The 20580-nt window shown below is 34.0% G+C and overlaps 1 protein-coding gene across 3 annotated transcripts in view; it reads right to left on the reverse strand.

Annotated features, from left to right (window-relative positions):
• Positions 1–20580, reverse strand: part of LOC136028127 (E3 ubiquitin-protein ligase lubel-like) — a 203273-nt gene that overhangs the window by 33338 nt on the left and 149355 nt on the right. For all 3 annotated transcript variants that reach the window (XR_010617748.1, XM_065705773.1, XM_065705774.1), the window contains exons 15-17: positions 12722–12872; positions 6848–7001; positions 1965–5236 (exon numbers count right to left, since the gene is read on the reverse strand). Coding sequence is in view for 2 of the 3 variants with exons in the window: in XM_065705773.1 (XP_065561845.1) it covers positions 1965–5236; positions 6848–7001; positions 12722–12872 (3577 nt within the window). In the remaining variant the exon portion in view is untranslated. The remainder of the gene's footprint in view (positions 1–1964; positions 5237–6847; positions 7002–12721; positions 12873–20580) is intronic.

The following is a 20580-nucleotide window of genomic DNA, read 5'->3' on the forward strand; positions in this document are numbered from 1 at the left end:
TAGTTTTTAGTTTTTTTTGTAGTTTTTGCCTTTTTTTAGTTTTTTTAGTTTTTTAGCTTTTTTATTTTTTTTATTAGTTTTTAGTTTTTTTTGTAGTTTTTGCCTTTTTTTAGTTTTTTCAGTTTTGACGTCACCTGATCCAGTTTTTTCAGGTGACGTCACCTGATCCACGATCCACAGATCCACAGACAACTTATTTTTATATATATAGATAGTTTTTTTTTTTTTTACTTATGTCCTGGTCGTCATTTATACTCCCTGTGTCCCGGTGCTTTGTTGATTGCTAATCGAACATTCCTTTTGTCCTGGTCGCTTTCTCTTTGAGTGTCGTCATTTATTAGTTTTTTCCTTTTTTTTTTAGTTTTTTATTGGTTTTTACCTTTATTTTAGCTTATTTTTCAGTTTTTTCCTTTTTTTTAGTTTTTTTTTATTTTTTATTTTTTTTAGTTTTTTACCTTTTTTTAGTTTTTTTAGTTTTTTTAGTTTTTTAGCTTTTTTACTTTTTTTATTAGTTTTTAGTTTTTTTTTGTAGTTTTTGCCTTTTTTTAGTTTTTTCAGTTTTTTTTTTAGTTTTTTATTGGTTTTTACCTTTATAGTTTTTTAGCTTTTTTATTTTTTTTATTAGTTTTTAGTTTTTTTTGTAGTTTTTGCCTTTTTTTAGTTTTTTCAGTTTTGACGTCACCTAATCCAGTTTTTTCAGGTGACGTCACCTGACACATCCATCCATCCATCCACAGACAGACAACTTATTTTTATATATATAGATAAGTATCCCCATTCACTTTTTAAGTTTACAATAAGTGCCTCCAAAAAAGGTTTTCCGAGCCCTGATATAATGGGCAGCATTTGATTAGTAATGTTATGTTTGTATGTAGAACAGAGGACATTTTATCCTTTTTTTTCTGTCAGACAATGCAGAAATTTAAATATTTTAAATGTTCTGTCAGAACCTTTTTTGAAAGAACTTTTTTAAGTCAGACAACACAAATTTAATACACTAGTTTTAAAAATAGTAATGCTAAAGAGAGATATCGAATACTTTGTAATAAATGCAACAAAAAAAGAAGTTACTGAAAAAAAATACAGTAACGACACAAAGATAAATATATATGTCAGAAAAACCTTAAATAAATATAATATAATTATATTTTGTGCTCTCAGAGTGATTTTCGTATCATTGATTTAATCGGATGTACTTATTACCCCTTTGAATAATTTTCCGTCTTTTAACATAAAATTTGTAATAGCTTGAAATTATTTTTGTCTTTATGTTGAAGTTTAGTTCTATCAGAACTACTGGAATATAATTCTAACTGCTATTAAAAGTGAAGGAGAATCTTTTTAAGTAAAAATAGCTCAACATTTTACTACCCGTGACTTTAACTTTTGACAAAACTTTGTAGGTACATTCCCTTCTTGGATTTATGTAACAAAACAACTTTGCCTAGATTTTTGAGTTTTAGGGTAAAGCCAATTCAAGATTTTGACAATTTAGACTTTCTGAATCATGGAAGACGCACTGAAGTTGCTTCTCAATGACAAAAGATCTGTATCTCCCTTATTTACGAAAAATACTGAATTTTTGAAAGAACTTTCAACTATTTTTGAATATATTGTTGGTACTCTTTTACCCTTTGATTAATTTTTTAGGACAGAAAAGTAAACTTTTTCATATCTCACCTGAACGAATCATGGTTCTTGCTAACAAATCTTACTTCTTAAAACCCAAAGTACAACCACCTTTCCGTCCAACAATAAAAAACAATAGCAGTATTCGTATATGATGAATAAGATACATTCAAAAGAATGCTTAATTTCAAGAAATTTCATAATATTAGACCCCCTGAATATCTGAAGCTATCCAAAAGCATTAAAAAAGAGCAAAGGCTGTCCCCGTATTAAAATTCTAAAATACAAAAAATACAATACCTAGGGAGAAGAAAGAAGAAAGTGAAAGAACTTACAGATGTGCCATCTTTGGCTCGCTCTACTTTTCTCAGGGGCGGACTCTTTGAAGGTGATCTTGAACTTGCAACCAAGTTTTGCATGGTTTCTTCCAATATTGGCGAAATTTTTGGCGGAGTAACATTGATTTTTCTTTGAACATCGTGTATTTGTGCTGAAGATGACGGTTTACTAGCATTAGAATCTTTATCAATTGTTGGATTGGTTTCTTCAGTCAAATAGATTTGAAGAGGAGTGTCACCTAAAGACGAAGATGGGGTCGAAGCAGCATCATTAAAAGCATTTTGTGCTTCTTTCAGTACACCTCTAGTTATTTGTAGAGCGATTTCTAATTCTTTAACTGCGTCCGAACGATTCTTAGATGCGTTTGTCGGTATTGAGCCTTCTCCATCTTTTGACAGCAAAGAGCCTTCTTCCAGTCCATCAGCTTCTACCCCATGAATCACTTTATGATTGAAGCCATCACTTTCCACATGATGAGCGGGATTATCAAGCATTATTACGTCTTCCTCCTGAACAACTTGGCTGGAACTTGGTATTTCTGATTCCAGAAACGGCTCTATACTGACTGCTTCATCAAGGCTTAAAATTCCAGGATGGTAAATCTCTCCTTCTGAAGACATGATTTTGCTTAGTCGTGAAGACAGTAGCCTGACTGCAGATGTTTTGAGCCTTATAAAGCCTAAATTATCATTTACACTTACAATCTCTACTTGATCAGCTGAATCAAACTCGCCCGGATTTACTGGCTCTAGTATGAGCTCTGAATCTTCTTCAAGAATGGGGGCTATATTTTCTTTCTTCGGGGACCCCCCTACATTAATTTCGCCGTCAGAATGACTATTTTCGTTATGGGTATCTTTTGATAGTTCTTCCACGTTGTCCAAATAATTATTTTCTATTTCTTTTGTTAGATTTGTTTCTGTCATAGAAAGTGGGGAAACAGAAATTAAACCTTTATCTGTTAATGAAGTCAAAATTGTTTCGCTTTTTTTCTCATCACGTTGAAGTTGCAAGATATCTAGCGGATTTACAAGACTAGTCCTATTTTTGTCTGTTACTGAAAGGGTTTGATTTACTTTACTTTCCGTTGAGTTTTCTTCCTCCATATGAAGTGATCTGGGTTTGAACTGGCCTTCATTGAATTCCTCGCTAATAGATTTTACTTCAATCGAACTTGATCCACTTTGAACAAAAGAAGGCAAACTAACATAAGGATTATTCAAAGGGATAATCAGTATATTTCCTTCAGTCGTCATAGCTTCTTGATATTCAATTAAATCAGGGACAACTTGGCTGTTACTATCGTTTGGTAGCTCTTCGATTGCACTGTTGTCGGTGTTCTCATTAACTGGTGACTTTGAGAGCTCACGAGATGATACATTAAGAGATTGACTTTTTGAGAAGCAATGAGATTGCTGATTAAAAAACATATTTAAGCTAGGAACAGAATCACTACCACTTTTCTCTTCATTTCTGTTTTGAACCTCTAAAATATTCTGGTTTTCTATTTCAGAATTAGGAGACATGTCTAAATCTTTGATAGTATTTCTATTAGGACCTTGTACAGAATCATACACTGTGTTACTAAATTCTATTTCCCTAGAGTCTTTTATCACTCCATTCAGTTCTTCTACTTTTTGTGATGATATCTGTGGTACACGGTTTAGTAGTTCATCACTTACAGAGTTAACAAGTTTAAGAGTTGTGTTTTCTTTTTCAAATGAGTAGTTTATATCTACCGCTTCAGCAGGTATAAATACCTCTTTTGAACTATTTTTAGAATCCAATACCGATTTTAAAGAGCTATTTCCATTTGAATTCTTTCTTACTGGAACGGACTGGGATGAAGCAGGCTGATTATCAGCTGATATGTCAAGTGCCGTTAAAATGTTCTCAGCTGATATGTCTTGTGCAGATAAAACATTCTCAGCTGCTATATTATGTGCTTTTAAAATGTTTGAGCTTTTTTTCCTTTTATTGGTCCCGGCACTAGTATCTAAATGTCGGACTTCATTGCTTGGGGTAAAAGATAACTTATGCTGTTCATCTGATGGAATCACTAGCACAAGATCTAGATCACCAGCAGAACAGTGTTTCTCGAGAATTGGATTATCCACTGTGGGTCCAGACAGAGAATGCTTATCTTGTTCGTTACCTTTGTTTTCTTCATGTTTATTATCTGAAACGTCCGAATTCTCAGACAACGACTTCAAGCTAATATTTGATTCAGAATTACTGGCAACAGAAGCGCTACTAGAATGAATCTTGTCTTTAACTTCTTGTGTTAATGTTTCTTCAATTTTTTCCAGTTCGTTCTCATAAGTTTTCCCTGAATTTGGTTTAGTCATAATCCCCGATCCAGAAATCTCTTCATGTAAACCTAGAGGTATCTTTAACCTGTTCTCAATTCTTAGTTTTGTTAATAAATCTGTTTGTAAAACAGAGCCCGTCTGAGGTTTTGACTCTTTCTGTGAGTGCTCTGTCATCTTATGCCTGGTATCCAGTGTTGGGTCAATTGGACATCCCACATTTAATTTTCTATTGTCAATCGGAGAGTAGTTTCTACGGAGCACGATTTCATCTTCACTATCATCAATGAAATCAAACTCATCTGCACTTGAGCCGTTTTCCAACCCTTCTTCTGACTCAACTGAAGTTTTGGATAATGTTCGAGTAGTGACTACTTGCGTTTCCTTACTATCTCTTGTGCCACTAATATTATCCATGGGTGATGCTCGACTAAATCGGTGTTTATTCATTTGACCTGTTAAAACTAAGGTTCCACGCTCCTGATCATAAGCTAAATGAGCGGTAGGAGTATCCGTCGTTGTAACAACATTTATTATTGATGATCTACGTGAATAAGAGACTGCTGAAGAAGACTCACCATCAGTGCTTTGTTCATGGCTTATTTTTTCGGTGCTATAATCAATAATGTCTGTAGCTTGGGCTTGCTTCTTAAACAGGGGGCGCGATGTGCATCTTTCCCTTCTAGATTGACTGAAGTCACTCTTTATCATCATAACTTCGGGTTGCGCTATGTATGAGGTCATTTCGAAGTCAGCAGTTGTCGAATCGTCAAAATCTTTGGATTCAGGGACTATAGTGCTTGAGTAGCTTTTCATAGAAGAACTAGCAAAGCTCATAGAAGTACTAGGTCTTGTTGAGTCAGTGTCTGATGTATCATGACATCCATTTTCTGTTGTTTCTAACTCGTACTTCTTTTTATTACGATAGTGTTTGATTTTCTTCAATTTTATGACAGGATCTGAAAGAAATAGAATATTTATAAGTGTTATATTGCAAGTTTTAATTTAAGTATGTACGTATGATGCTGTGAGAAGGGCAAGAATGCCACCGGAAAATTTATCCAAGGAGGTAAATTTCTAGGGTAATTTCTGATTAATATGTTTGATGGTAGCAAATTAGGAGCTCTAAATGTGCATACAGGTAAGAATACAATCATTAAAATGGCAAGTTTTATATAGAGCTGAAGAAAATTAGGGCAAATACAAAGAGGTTTAGATACAAAATTGTTGTTTTTTTCACTTTTTTTACAAGTATTTGTTTTAGTGTAAAAAGCGTGGTATTTACGAGATGGCGAACCCTTCATATACGTAATAGTAATAATAATAATTTATTTTGACCCACTTGAAACAGTGGAGTATAAAAACAAATACACAGAAAAAAAAATAAAGCGAAGAAAAAAAGGAAAATTAAATTCCTGAAATTTTCGTAATCACCAAAAAGGATTAACAATAAATAGTTTTTCAATCCCCAATTTTCAACATAGACACTGAATTCATATGGAGGATATCAATCCCAAGAAGGTACCCTGCACAATGGGGAGCAGAGGGGAGAGGGTCTTTCAGACTAATTTTGTGGAAGAAATCTTTTCCTAATGTCTATTTCTGTGCATTGATAAGATTTTGAAATATGTACTTCGATAGAGTTGTTGTTGAAAGAAATTGTTCTTTTTTTTCTTCTACTTAATAAACTATTTAAATTTCTCCTCAACGACTCACAACACTAGTCAATCTTTGCAATTTTGTGTGCAAGAATTTACTAAATGCACCGGCTTAATTGGACTGTAAAGGCTAGCTTATAGCAAAAAATTAACAGGTATAATTTTCATCATTTATACTAGAATTACTCTACTTTCCAACTTTATTTGGTGTAGTTTTGCATAGTCTTAATTGAATTTCCAGATTCCTTTCTCATTGCTTTCGTTTTCAACCCTACACTTTTATTGTTTTATTTATTTCTACGTTTTACTATTTTTGAAAAAGAAGAAGAGACAGTCGCAAGAAAGGATAGGGCACAAAAAGGATAGGACACAACTGGCTTCTTTTTTAAACATGACATTTCGTGCTAATAAGCGTCATGTAGTAGATCTCCATCGAACAGTCTAACTTTATAACAGTATAAAAAGATAAGAGAGACTGGCCAGGACCTGTATTGAGGATTTTTCAGCACCCTTCGCTTACAGACTAGTTGGCTTATTTTCATACAAAAATATACCAGAAGCAGGTGATATTTTAAGATGAACATAGACAATCCATATAGTCATGGCTTTGTCTACACTGATGAGTATGTAAATTTGATCTTCATCCTCCACTAAAATTAACCCAATGTCAGATACGACCATTGGTATAGGGTACAAAAATTTACAATATGAAAATTATATATTGCATATAAAATATATTATGCCTTGGGTAGCACGGTAGATACTTGGCAATATAGTGCCCGGGGTCTCTGTAAAAAAAGATCCTGCAACGGCGTCAGTCAACGGCTCAGCCGTTGATGGTGTGCACCATCAACGGGTCAGGAGGATCTTTAAAATTTTATTTTACAAAACTTATTTACAGATAAAACCTACCAAGAGCTTCATCTTGCGTTTGGCAGTGTCCATTCGTATCACTTGTTAAACCTAATAATTCGTTCAATGCTTCAAATAAGTCTCCCTTTGCTGCAGTCAAAGACGTAACTATGTCTTCATGTGTAAAGTTACCCTTATTTGCTAGATTTACGTACTGTAAAAAAAAGTTCACAGTTAGGTAACAAAAATAAGAAAAAAACTAAAGTAGCGCCTATACTACGCATAACAAAAAAACATATAGAGTAAAAATGTAAGGAAGTCAATTTCATTTTATATTTTTATTCATCTCTTTAATATTTTTTATGTGGAACGTGATGTTAGCTAATTTGATATTAATTATAGATATAGTAAAACATAACCAAAATCATGGAAATTTTTTTTGGGATTGTTCGAGACCAAGGTTAAATTTTCAATCGAGGATAGGTGGGTTACAAAAAAAACCGTTTTTTTTTGAAAATCGTTAAACTTTGTCTTAATATTTAAGAATTCTGTACTTTTTTGTATATTTTCGATCATCCTGAGGGATACGCACTTTGGTCCCCACTCTCTGAATTCTCTTGTCTATCACGATTTCATTCAGAATGCTAACAGACACTAAGTTACCGGAATGATAAGGTGAAACAGCTGAGGCTGTTGACAACAAATCCAGAAACCTGCTTCATGTCAAAAACGACTGTGATAAAAATAAGTTAAAATCCAATGTAACCAATATTTAATCCCAAAATAATTCTAAAATAATAATAAAAAAGTTAATCCAAAAATAATTATATTACAAACAACTCAATCTGGGAATTTACAACAGTGCAATTCTTTACTCCTATACGATGCCACTAAAAATTATTATACAATGCTGTAGATTCCTGTTGGAATTGGGTTAAACCAGGTCCAAATTCCTTAGGTGATAGTAACTGCCTTGTGATTACCTCGTACAAATAGGATATTGCCTAGTGATAGCATAAATAGTTTTTTGTTAATAATCTCGTGTACTTAAAGCGTAAAACTTTCACGTACTGAAATAATTCCATATTCATAATATTAAATACAAAGCTAAAGCCTTTAAAATTTAAGTATGTAGTTTTTCGCCCTTAACGAAGAGGCTATTCATTACACAAGGAAATGGGCTTTTCCAAAAGTAACTTACGTTTTGCCCACTATAAAATAAAATCACTTATAAACATTTGCTGATGAAACCTTTGAATCTGACATTCTTGGTAATTTTTTGTTGTGTGCTCGTGGAAAAAGTGGGGAAAGCTCCAATTTATTTTGTTTCCAAATATTTCCACCTTCACTACGGAAACAGTTATAGTATCAATATATTTGTGCAGTTTCTTGCTATTATGAAACGTCAGTGCTACCCATACAAAAAAGTAATTTTTACCGTCTTTGCTACCCATCATGTCAGTGCCTAACCTAACGTCAGTGCTACCCATACATGTTGTTCAAGGGTGTAATTTTCCTGTACAGGGTTTTCAGCAATGGCGATTCAAATGGTGTATATTTTAATCTCGATTTGACGCCACTTTTAAGGGGTTTCAGGCTATTTTATTTTTTTTGAATTCCTATAAATTTGCTTTCGCAATAAACTTTTATTGTTGAGACTAATCAAATAATAGTCATTTTCATACTTTTGGCTACTATGGGCTAAGATTTGTTTGTTACTAGATCATGATTATTGACAGAGATTGCCTCTGTCACTGCAACTATAGTCTAGTAAAAATGTTGTTTTATCTCAAACAAACTGCTATACAAATGATTATTTCACTATCCAAAATTGAAAATTTTACCGCTCTGGCTCTTTCATAAATTTGAGTTTTTTGAAGTTGAATTTGAGGTCGGGACTAAAAATGTTGATTAAATAAATACCATCAAATATGATTAGATTATGTCATTTCTAAGCTCTTTTTTTGCTGATGAACATGAAACTAAAGGTTTTAAGTGAAAAGAATCGTTTCAGGCTTAAATCTTTGAGAGAGAGAGTGAGGTTGGGGGATAGGTTCTAAAAAAATTGTGAAGAAATTGGGTAACCTCAAACAAATAAATGATTCTTTTACTATCCAACTAAAAAAATATGTGTTGATTCCAAATCAGGAAAGTAAGAAAGTTTGTCAACATAGCTTTTTCTTAAATTTAAGTTTTTTACATTAATTTTTTACATTAAGTTTTTTATACATTTTTTAATTTTTTTATTTTTTTTTATTTTTAATTAATTTTAATTTTAATTTTTAATTTTAATTTTAATTAAATTAAATTTTAATTAAAATTTAATTAATTTTAATTAAATTTTATTTAATTAAATTTCATTTTTTTTAATTTTAAGTTTTTTAGTTTTTTTACATTAAGTTTTTTACTTTCAGGTTGAGGGAGAATTTTTTATTGTAAAGAATATTGTCCTGAAAACACAATTCCGAATTTAGGAAGTGGGTTAGAGGTTTCATGTAGCACCCTCCATACATACAAACATTACAACAGCTTGGATTGAGGATGGAGAGGGTAAGGTAGTCTTTGAGACAAAATTGAGGTATATAAGTCTGCCTTTTTAAATTCCGTCACCTTCCACGAGTTTTGAAGGATTTTCACGACTCTGATTATGTGTCTGAAAGTTCTGCTTCCTACCTGATGCTGGTAAAGGTTTGCGATGGAAACAGAAGTAGATTTGAGGTACAAGAATTAACAAAAAACTTGATTTGTCAATTGAAACTAGAATAATTCCTGACAATTTTAACAAAATCGCTGAAGTTATATGTAAACTACAAGAATATTTATGGTGTCTGAGTGATAATTTTGATTTTTTTATTCAAACTAGAAAAATACTTGATAATTTAAAATTAGTTTGGTTTTCCTTTTGCTTGAAGTAACTCATTACGTCACTTTATGGGGTGGCATTCTTTAAGGAAGAAATACTTAAAGCGGAAGAGAAAGTTGTCGTGACCGAAGTGGAAGCGAGAACCATAAGCGAATCAAGTAAAAAGTGAAAACACACTGATGTGACAGCTATTGTGGAGGATTGTTTTCACAAGTCATGCGATAAAGGAAGTCTATGAATTAGCAAACACACTGTTTCTTTTCGAAAGCCTTAAAAATTTTTACAAACTCCAGAAACAAATATGTTAACTGTTTTTTCTTTTTCTAAGTTGCTTTAACTCTCATCCTACCATTTTCATATTCTATCTGCCAAGATCCTACTCTTTTGAAAAAAAAACTGCGTCTTGTAACTTAATCGGTTTGAAGCTCACATGTTTGTGCTCAAAGCAAAAGGGCACATTTTTAAAATTTAATTTTATTTAAATTTTATGTCACCTTAATTTTTTTCCACTTGCTAAGTTACTTGTTGCAGAGGAATACATTTACTTTATATGATATATAGGAGGTCGATCACGAAATCAAAATAATAATAGAACAAAAGCTAAGAGCTCATATGGCACTTGTGGCGAGGTCGGAAGAGCCAAGAGCCAAGAGCTCATATGGCATGAGCTCTAGCAAAATTTTAAGAATCAATAGATTGCTTTAAAAGTAATATCAGAGGCTTAATGCCGTTCGGAATTAAAAATAAGAGCTCTGAGTCACGAGGTCCTTCTAAGTGTCAAAATCCATTAATATCCGATCCCTACTCGTAAGTTAAAATTACCTCAATTTTTCTGATTTTTCCTCTCCCTTCAGACCCCCAGATTGTCGAATCAGGGAAAACGACTTTATCAAGTCCATTTGTGCAGCTCCCTGACACCACTACCAATTTTAATCGTCCTAGCACGTCCAAAAGCACCAAACTCGCCAAAGCACTGAATCCCACCCCTTAAATCCCCCAAAGAGAGCGGATCCAGTCCGGTTACATCAATCACTACCACATTTATGAGCGTTTTCCAAGATTTCCAGTTTCCCCCTCCAACTCCCCCCAATCTCAACAGATCTGGTCGGGATATGAGATAAGTGCTCTGAGACATGAGTTCCTTCTAGATATAAATTTCATTAAGATCCAGTCATCCGTCCTTAAGTTAAAAATACCTCAGTTTTTCTGATTTTCGAAATTAACAAACTGCAGCTCCCCCAAAGAGAACGGATCTGTTCCAATTATGTCAATCACGTATCTATTACTAGTGCTTATTCTTCCCATCAAGTTTCATCCCGATCTCTCCGCTCTAAGCGTTTTACAAGATTTCCAGTTTCCCCCTCCAATGACACTGGATCCGGTCGGGATTTGAAATAAGAGATCTGAGTTACAAGGTCCTTCTAAATATGAAACTTCATAAAGATCCGATCATTTCTTCGTAAGTTAAAATACCTCATTTTTTCTAATTGTTCAGAATTAACCCTCCCCCCCAACTCCCCCAAAGAGAGCGGATCTGTTCTGGTTATGTCAATAACGTATCTAGGACTTGTGATTATTTTTCCCACCAAGTTTCATCCCGATCCCTCGGTTCTAAGCGTTTTCCAAGATTTTAGGCCCCCCAACTCCCCCCAATGTCACCAGATACGATCGTGATTTAAAACAAGAGCTCTGAGACACGATATCTTTCGAAACATCAAATTTCAATAAGATCCGATCACTCCTTCATAAGTTAAAAATACCTCATTTTTTTATTTTTCAGAATTAACCCTCCCCTCAACTCCCCCAAAGAGAATGGATTTATTCCCGTTATGTCAATCACATATCTAGGACTTGAGCATATTTTTCCACCAAGTTTCATCCCGATCCCCCCACTCTAAGCGTTTTCCCAGATTTTAGGTTTCCCCACCCCAACTCCTCTCAGTGTCATCTGATCTGAACGGGATTTGAAATAAGAGCTCTGAGACACAATATCCTTCCCAACATCAAATTTCATTAACATCCGATCAGCCGTTCGTAAATTAAAAATAACTCCTTTTTTCTATTTTTTTCGATTTAACCGTCCCCCACTCCCCTCCCTCCAGATGGTCAAATCGGAGAAATGACAATTTTTAATTTAATCTGATCTGTTTTCTGATACGCCTGCCAAATTTCATCGTCATAGCTTACCTGGAAGTGCCTTAAGTAGTAAAACCGGGACAGACAGACAGACCGATAGACAAACTGACAGAATTTGTGATCGCTATATGTCACTTGGTTAAGACCAAGTGCCATAAAACCATGTCACTGTCTCTAGCTCTTGACTACCAAACCTAATTCTAGGTGAACGCTACTGAGTACTTAATAATCTATAGGGATTAATCATCATCTAGTGCCAGTTAAGCGCTACCAAAATACTGAGCCAATAAAAAAATTCCTAATTTAATTAAGGAAGCCAATTAATATGAAAATACAATGAAAAAGGGGTGGCATATTTGTGACCAGTTTTACGGTTAGGAACTTGACTCTCAAGTCCTATATCTAAACTGAAGGCCCTAATTTTGAGACATCTTGTGTACTGACTTGGATATTTTGCAAAATATCTCACAAGTAAAAAATCAAGGAGTGACTCAAGCCAGTTAGATTGTATGCCAATCTAAGTGGATCAGCTTACACCCCCTGGATCAGCTTACATTCCCCCCATTTTTTGAAGAATAATTATCGATTTATCAGTTTGGATTTTTCGAGAGGGGGGGGGGTAGTGGCTCTTTGTAGGTGCTTTACCATGGATATCTACTTTGAGACAGCTAAAAGTTGATATAAATGCGGTCCATAGGAAATTAGTTACCTCCGGTTTTGTACTTAAATTATATGTACGGCTAAGTTTCAAACAGTAATCCAAATGTAATTTTTCTATTTTTTCTCACTATGAAAAGCTTTCCTAGATAATTTTTTCCCACAACAGTTCCTTGAAAGATTTAATGTCACTACAAATTTCGATATTTAAAATGCGCTTTTTAAGGTTGGACAAATAATATCTATTCCCATTAGTCTACCTAGAAAATAATAAATACCTTTTTTTGTCTTTGCTTAATGCAAGACTGAATAGCTTGTTGCATGTCCCCCTTATGTCTCCTAAGAGCTGTCACAGCTTCCTGCCTTGAAATGGTGCCAACTGTGTTTCTTACTTGTTTTCGACCATATTTTGTGGCTTTTAGAACAATCCTAAAAGGAAATCTATGTAAAAACCGAAGAATATGAAGTCTTTAATTCAGCTTTTAATCTGAAAAATTGCATGAAACAAGACAGTTTGAGCATCAAAAGCAATATACATGTGAATAAATTGTTTATTAATCAGCATACACTTACATTGATGCTGCTTGGGATTAATACGAACTACTACACATTGTTTGAAATGAGTTGAATAGTTAACACAAACCGACAAGTATCGTATCGTATCATAAAATATCGTATCGTATCATAGTATCATATTATAAAATATCGGGATTTCTGGTAGACAACAATTCAAACTTAAAGATTACATCGCATTATTTAGCATAAAGACGGCAGAAAATATTAGAATTGAGAATAGAAATTGCCAATATTTTTCCAAAGACAATAACGGAATATCATATTTTCTCTGATTCATACATGATTACAGTAATGTGTCACAGCCTAAGAATTGATTTTAACAAGCCATTAATGCCCTTTCTGACTATCAGAGTAGTTTGTGAGGTTGCTTTTTACACAAGCATACGCAACGAACCCATATTTTATCACTAGATATTTCTCTAGATTGTTAAAACTGGGTAAAATAATGTTTGTAAGACTTTCGGATATACACCGAGTCTTTTTTTCAAAGTTTGTAGAACGGTGTTGGTTTAAAATAATTGTGTTTTAGAGAGACAATTCTTAATAAAAGAATAAGAAAATATTTTTTTTCTCCGTCACAAACTTAGATACATGAAAAAAAGTACTTGACTTGGCACATTGTTTTACTTATCACCCAATTCATTCACGATACCCTTGATAATGACAAACTTTTTGTTCTATTTGTGTCTACATAAAGAAGGCGCTTAGCACTACTGTCGGCTTTATTTTAAATTTTAAGCTTGTTAACTAAATTATTAGAGATTCGATGAAAAATTCTCTCATATCATACCTAATAAACAGGTGTCAATTTATTTGTGGCGTGGGTATTGTTCCAGCTGAAGACAAATGCCCTCCAGTCAGATGCTACTAGTGTGCCGCTGGGTTCAATACTGAGACCTCTCTTACTCCTCATTAGCGTTAAGGATATTTCTAGTGCTCTAAAGGGTTGTGAAGTAACACTTTCATTTGCTGATGACACGGTTATCTTGCTTATGTCAATTATGAATCGACAATGGAAGTGAAATCATAAGTGCTTTAATGCTTTGACGCCAGAGGATACAAGATAGTAAGCTTAGAACCAATAATTAGTTCTTTCAAGGCCTAGTGACCTGTAGGCAGCAACGGTTGACCTTCTCGTCGGAAAATCTTGAGCTGCGGCTTGTTGAGAAATGAACGTATACCTCTTGCCTTTGCTTTTCAGGAACGACCAATCGTCATCCGTTGTTAATCACATTTTCATAGGCATGAAGGGGTACAACACCGCATATTGTAGGGAAGCATCCCTTGTCTCATTCGCGTCATATTATCCCAATACTACCACCTTCTTAGTCTGACTTGATCCATTATATGTGGTTGCTTTGTCAAAGACCTGATCTGGGCATTAGGTAGTCAGTCCAGCTGATCATAATTCAGTTGTAGTCAGAACATATTTTATCACAAGCGAAAACCCGGATTAGAACCTGATTTTATCGATTACGTTCAGCTTGTTGTCTACTAGAACCGCCCACACGCGCTGTAGCATAGTGGGCTGAAATTCTGTACCAGTAGGCATCTAAATGTAACATTTTTATAGTAAAAGCAGAAACATTTTATTACCACAAGGCATTGAATGCATTTGATATGCATTTAGCGTTTAATACTATACAAGGAGGCTAAAGGTTTAATTCTAACAAAATAAAAAAATTGAAAAAGTAAAATTCTTCTCGTAATAATTAAAATTGAATAAGTAAAATTTGAATAGTGTAATATATGACGCAGAAGGCTTTATAATTTTAAAGTTAGGAAAGGAGGCAGTAGCTAAATTCTTGTATGTAGTGAAACTAAATTTGTCGTGAACGGTCTTGAGGAGAAATAAGGTTAAACTAGATATTTGATATGTAATGATGTCAACTGCTGAAAAGCCAATCAGTTCAAAATTTGATTTTAATACAATTTTATTTTTGATTTCAATGTTGTAATATCTACGTAAGAAAGTGTGTGCAATAAACCGCCATTTTCAGTAAAGCGCCAGTGACGTGGTAGGTATAAAACTTACAGTTAGGGAAGGAGGCAGTACCCATACTCTTCTTTGAATTGATTTTTGCTCGTTTCAATCTTGATTCACATATTTAAATAAAGCTTTATTTGTTTTAAGGTTTATTTATTCGTTTATGTTAGTACATGTTGTATGTTTTTTTTTTTTGCTATGATTATCTATTTAGTTTCTGTTCGCTTTGTTTTTTTTATTTTTATGTTACAATCGTAAAAAATCTTTGTTTGTTTTAAGCTTGATTTGCATATTCAGTCTCAGCTGAACACGTTTTAAGACTTATTTATTCGTTGGTAGTAGTACAACAGAAGAATAAAAACGAAAGCAATACGAAACCGGAAGAATTGAACAACAAGAACAGTGCAAGGAGAGATAAGAAAACTAGAAATAATATTTTTTTTAAAAACAAAACCAAAAACAATAGGCCCCATTCCCCTCCTGCACAGGAAAGCAAACCAAACCTAAGCAACCCCAACCCCATCCACGGGTCCAGCCTATTGCAGGTTATATTCTACTTACTTTTAGTTCTATTGACGAGCTATTAATGATTGTCCCCTTCTTCACTTGATTAGTTGCAATTCTTTTTTCCCTTGTTTCTAGACGTCTGTATTTTTTCTGGTTTTTAAAGGCATTGAGCATGCCTCTTCTGACATATCTAAAGATATTAGTGGTCTTTTTTTTTTTATCTTTCCTTGTCCTTTTCAGTGGCCAGCGCTTACCCTCCCCCCGGAAAGTAAACATCGTGGAAAATAGCCCCCCACGGAAAATACCCCTCCGGGAAAACCACCACTCAAAATATCCCGCCCCGGAAGATATGACCCCCACGCAGTTGGCTTATCTCCAATTCTAGTTTCTCCCAAACACATCTATTCGAAACTTAAGATTACTGTGTTCATAATAGTCCAAAAAACACATAACAATGTTTTCAGGGTGGACACAACCCTTCAGAGCCCAGGAGCAAGGGTTTTAACTTATATACAAATGATTCTTTCACTACCTGACCAAAAAATATGTGCTTATTCCGAATCCGAAAAGTTTGCTGCTCAAGTTCTTTCACCAAATTTGAGCATTTGAGGTTGAGGCAAAAAAGTTGATTGAGTAAATACCAGCAGATGTGATTAGATAAGTCATTTCTACGCTCTTTTTTTGCTGATGAACATGAAACTAAATGTTTAAGTCAAAAGAATTGTTTGATGCTTGAAGCTTTGAGAGAGAGTGAGGTTGTGGTAGAGTTTCTAGGAAAATAGTGAAAAAAGGGGTCAAGGGTCAACCTTAAACAAATTGTTATACAAATGATTCTTTCACTACCCGACCAAAAAATATGTGCTGATTCCGAATCCAAAAAGTTAGTATAAAAAATTAGTCATTGTTGACAAACGTTCCTCCAACATACAAATAGCAAGCCAAACTATGGAATCTTATAAAGAAAACCGTAAAGATATAAAAAAAAATCGACGAAAAAGTCAATGTCAATACAGAACAAACAGACATTAATTAAAAAAAAATTCACACAAAACAAGATTTTCAAAGAAAAGTAAAGAGCTCCATCAAATAAAAAATGAGCAGAAATAAAGTCAAATAATCTTCCAAGAACACGAACTACTACAAATCACCATTAATAAATAAATGAAACCCAAAACCAACAGAAACCATAGGAAGCACAATAGCGCTGCCTAAGTAAAGAGCGATTTGGGCATAATGTATTACTTCTTTTTCTTTAGACCAGGGCACTCCGTATCAAAGGAGTTGTCGTAGAAACTTCTTAGAGGGCTCATTCAATTAGAAATTGAAAGAACTAGTGCTTATTTTAATAGTTGAAAGTGATTGGAAGGTAACTAGTACCCTCCCATGCCAATCATTTCCCCAAATAGAACAATGGAGGAAGTTTGGATCTTAAGATTAATCTAAAGTTTAATCTTACCCGTCAAAGGCTAAGACCCTGAGAAAATTTGCCTGATTTTTGAAAAAAGGGAAAAACATCCCTTAAAGGTCAATGAATCCTAATGAAAATTACACCATCTGATTCAGCATATTAGGAAACCCTACTTTAAAGGTTTCAGGCAAAAATGAGTAATACAGTTTGTTTTTTTGTTTTTGCCAGAAGAAAGATCACGAATGCTTATTTATCTATTTTTGTTGTTGCTTTTTCCAGTGGTCGTGGTCTTATAACATCGAGAGAGGACTCGTTTCAAACGGAAGTTAAGAGTTCTAGCGTCTTTTTCAGTGACCAAAAGGATTGGAGGGTAAAAAGCCCCCCTCCCATACCCCTTTCTTTTCGAAATCGTCGGATCAAAATTTTTACATGGCCAATTTGCTTAGCATAACTGAAAGGGTGAATAACTATACTTTTAAAGATATCACAACTCTCCCCCCCATAGCCCCTAGAGAAAGATCTTTAAGTTATAAAACTTGCCCATTGTTTACATAGCCTACAGTAAGCTATATGTTATAGGGAAGTAGGCGTAATTTTTTGGGTGGGAAGGGGGAGCGAATTTTCTGTTTGGGGGATTGTCCACTGGGGCAATTTTCCATGGGGATGAAATTTGGCAGGGGATGAATTTTTCAGAGGAAATTTTATGCCAGGGAAATTTGCCAGAATTCTTATAAGAAATTCTCCTTATGTCTTGCTTTCTCTTTGCCGACTCAATTTTATTCGTGGAGATGTCAATGGCAAATGTCTGGGGTAAACTTTGCTTAGGATTAAATTGGCTATAGGATTTATCCGCGGGGAGGAGAGGTTTTCCATTGAAGGTGGAGATTTCCTGTCATTATTTAAAAAACTATCATAAATTAAATTAATTTTTTTTTTAAATTGAAAGTAAGCAGCAATATTAGAACTAAAAACGAACAGATACAAATTACATATATGAGGAGGATTGCCCCATCCTCAACACTTCGCTCTTTACACTAAAGTTTTAATTTTGTACCAATTCTCTAAGAGTGACTGCTGAAACACAAGGTTCGTTTAATTAGAACAATAAGAAGTTTTTTAAAGTATTAAGGAACTTTAGTGTAAAGAGTAAGGTGCTGAGGAGGGGGCAACCCCCCTCATATAGGCAATAATTTCTGTTCGTTGTAAGTTTTAATGTTGCTCCTTAATTTCAGTTGAAAATAACTCGTTTTTTTTATTTAATCTTTCCACTTGAACTTCAGACTTGAATTTCAATATATGTAGTAATTTTGCTGCAAGTTTTACGATTATTTTGAGTGAAATCTTACACAATGCAGTTTTAGTTTTAGTTTTTTGAAGACTCAAATTTAAAAACTTTACCAAAAATATTTTTCCGGTTTTTTTACTAAGGAATCCTTTTCTTTTCTTCTGTGATATTTTTCTTTCAATCTATTGAGATACAGATAATCGTTCTCATTCCAGTTTCTATCTAGATTGGAAACCGTCTTTTGTGAAGACTTGACTTTACAAAAAACATTTTTTTTGTTTTTTACCAAAGAATCTTTTTCTTTTCTTCTGTTATGTTTTTCTCTCAATTTATTGAGAAACCGAATATCGTTCTCATCCCAGTTTCCATCCAGATTGGAATCCGTCTTTTGTGGGTGTACCATTTCATGAAATTGTTCTTCTAGTCCCTTGAGAACTCCTGGATCTTCGTTTTCTTTCTTGATTTCCCCCTTGCTTTCAACCAGATTAGAATATTTATGTACTTCTTTTTCTCTTGATGTAGTTTTTTCATTTGTTTCATTCGTTAGTTCTTCACACTGTTTTCCGTGAATATCGTCTCGTAATTTCCCGAATCTCGTCAATATTTCATTTGGCTCATTTAAAATATGAATTTTTTGTGGTGAGACCGAATTCCTGAAAGAGCTTAACGTCGATTTCGTATTAGTCATAGCATGGGCTGTAGTTAAAATAGGCTCCGCCGGTTCCACTGCTATTATACAATTTTCTTGATGAAGCATTTTTTTCTCACAGTTTTCAACAAAATTAGCCATCTTCATTGGATGTTTAAATGTTTCAGTTTCACTTGATTTTGAAATTTCCTTTTCCTCGGCTGAAATTCTTTCACTTGTCTGCTGAAGTTCATTTTTTCCATGATATTTTGGTGAAATCCAATTCCTGGAGCAGCTTGAGATCAATTTCTCAGTATCCTTTGGATGGGCCATATTTGGAAAAGGCTCTGCTAAATTAACTTTTTGAATAGCTTCTGACATTATATCATTTTCTGGATTAAGAATTTCTTTATCGCCGTTCCCATTGTTTTCAACCATATTACCCGTCTTTAGACAGTATTTACGCATTTCAATTTCACTTGAATTCGAAATGTCTCTTTTCCCTGTTGAAAACTTTTCATTTTTTAACAGAAGTTCATTTTTTTCATTTTTGAGTTTCTCGCAATGTTTTCTGGAAATTTCAAATTTATCTGGTTCCTTTACAATGGGAGTATCTTGCAATGAGTTCAAATTCTCAGGAGAGCTTGATATTAATTTTACAGCAGTCCTGGCCTTGGTTCTGTTTGAAACAGGTTCTGATAGCCCAAGTTCTTCAGTAACTCCTGAATCTACGTTGTTTTCTTCATTTATCATTTGTTTCTCACAGTTCACCTTGTTTTCAGCCAGATTTGACATCTTTATTGGAAATTTCGACTTTTCAATTCCACTTGATTGCAAAATTTTGCGATCCCCTACTAAAAATGTTTCGTATAAAAAATAAAACATCCAATGAAACAAAGAAATAAATGAATTATGAAACAAATTAATAATAAATGAATAATACGTAATGAAATAAAACATCCTAAAATATTTTAGTTGAAATTCATTATTTTCATTTTTTAGTTTCTCATATTTTTCTCTGGGAATTTGAGATGCGTTCAGCTTATCTACAATAGGGGCATCTTGTGTTGAGACTGAATTACCAGAGGAGATTGACGTCAAATTTCCTGTAGTCTTTGCATAGGCTATGTTTGAAATAGGCTCTACCGGTTTAAATTCTTCAAAAACTACTGACTCTATATCGCTGTCCCGACGTTGCTTACCCAAAAAGGGAGTTCCTTTTGGTGGATTTGAATTCGTACAAAGGCTCGGTAAATACTTCTCATTTGTCCTGACAGGGGCTCTGATAGAAATACGGTCTCCCTGAACAACTATTTGGACATCTACTTCATATGGTTTGGATGCAATATTTTCTTGTTTAGTTTCATCATGCATTTCTTCATGGCACTCGATTTTCTCCAAATCCTTTATCTTCCATTTTTTGTTTAAGGTTTCTGACCTTGTTGTGAGAGTATTGTTAAGATTTTCTTCTACAATATCCTTCATGGTATTTTCTGAGACATTCAGAGAATTTTTTTCATTTTTTACTTTGTTTTTTACTTGCACATATTTTCTCGGTTTTATTTCTAGCTTATCCTTACTTTGGGATTCTACACATGAATTCCAAAATTTGGAAGCCTTTTTAAAATCTGGATGCTCAATCTCAGCTGGCACCACTGTGGGGATATCTCTAGATTTTGAAGGATGCTCATGGCAAGAAACTACTATGTGAGCAGCCCATGGTCTTTGAGGGTTTTTTTCAACCAA

This window comes from Artemia franciscana, chromosome 6, assembly GCF_032884065.1.
Source record: "Artemia franciscana chromosome 6, ASM3288406v1, whole genome shotgun sequence".
In the NCBI taxonomy this organism is placed as follows: domain Eukaryota; kingdom Metazoa; phylum Arthropoda; class Branchiopoda; order Anostraca; family Artemiidae; genus Artemia; species Artemia franciscana.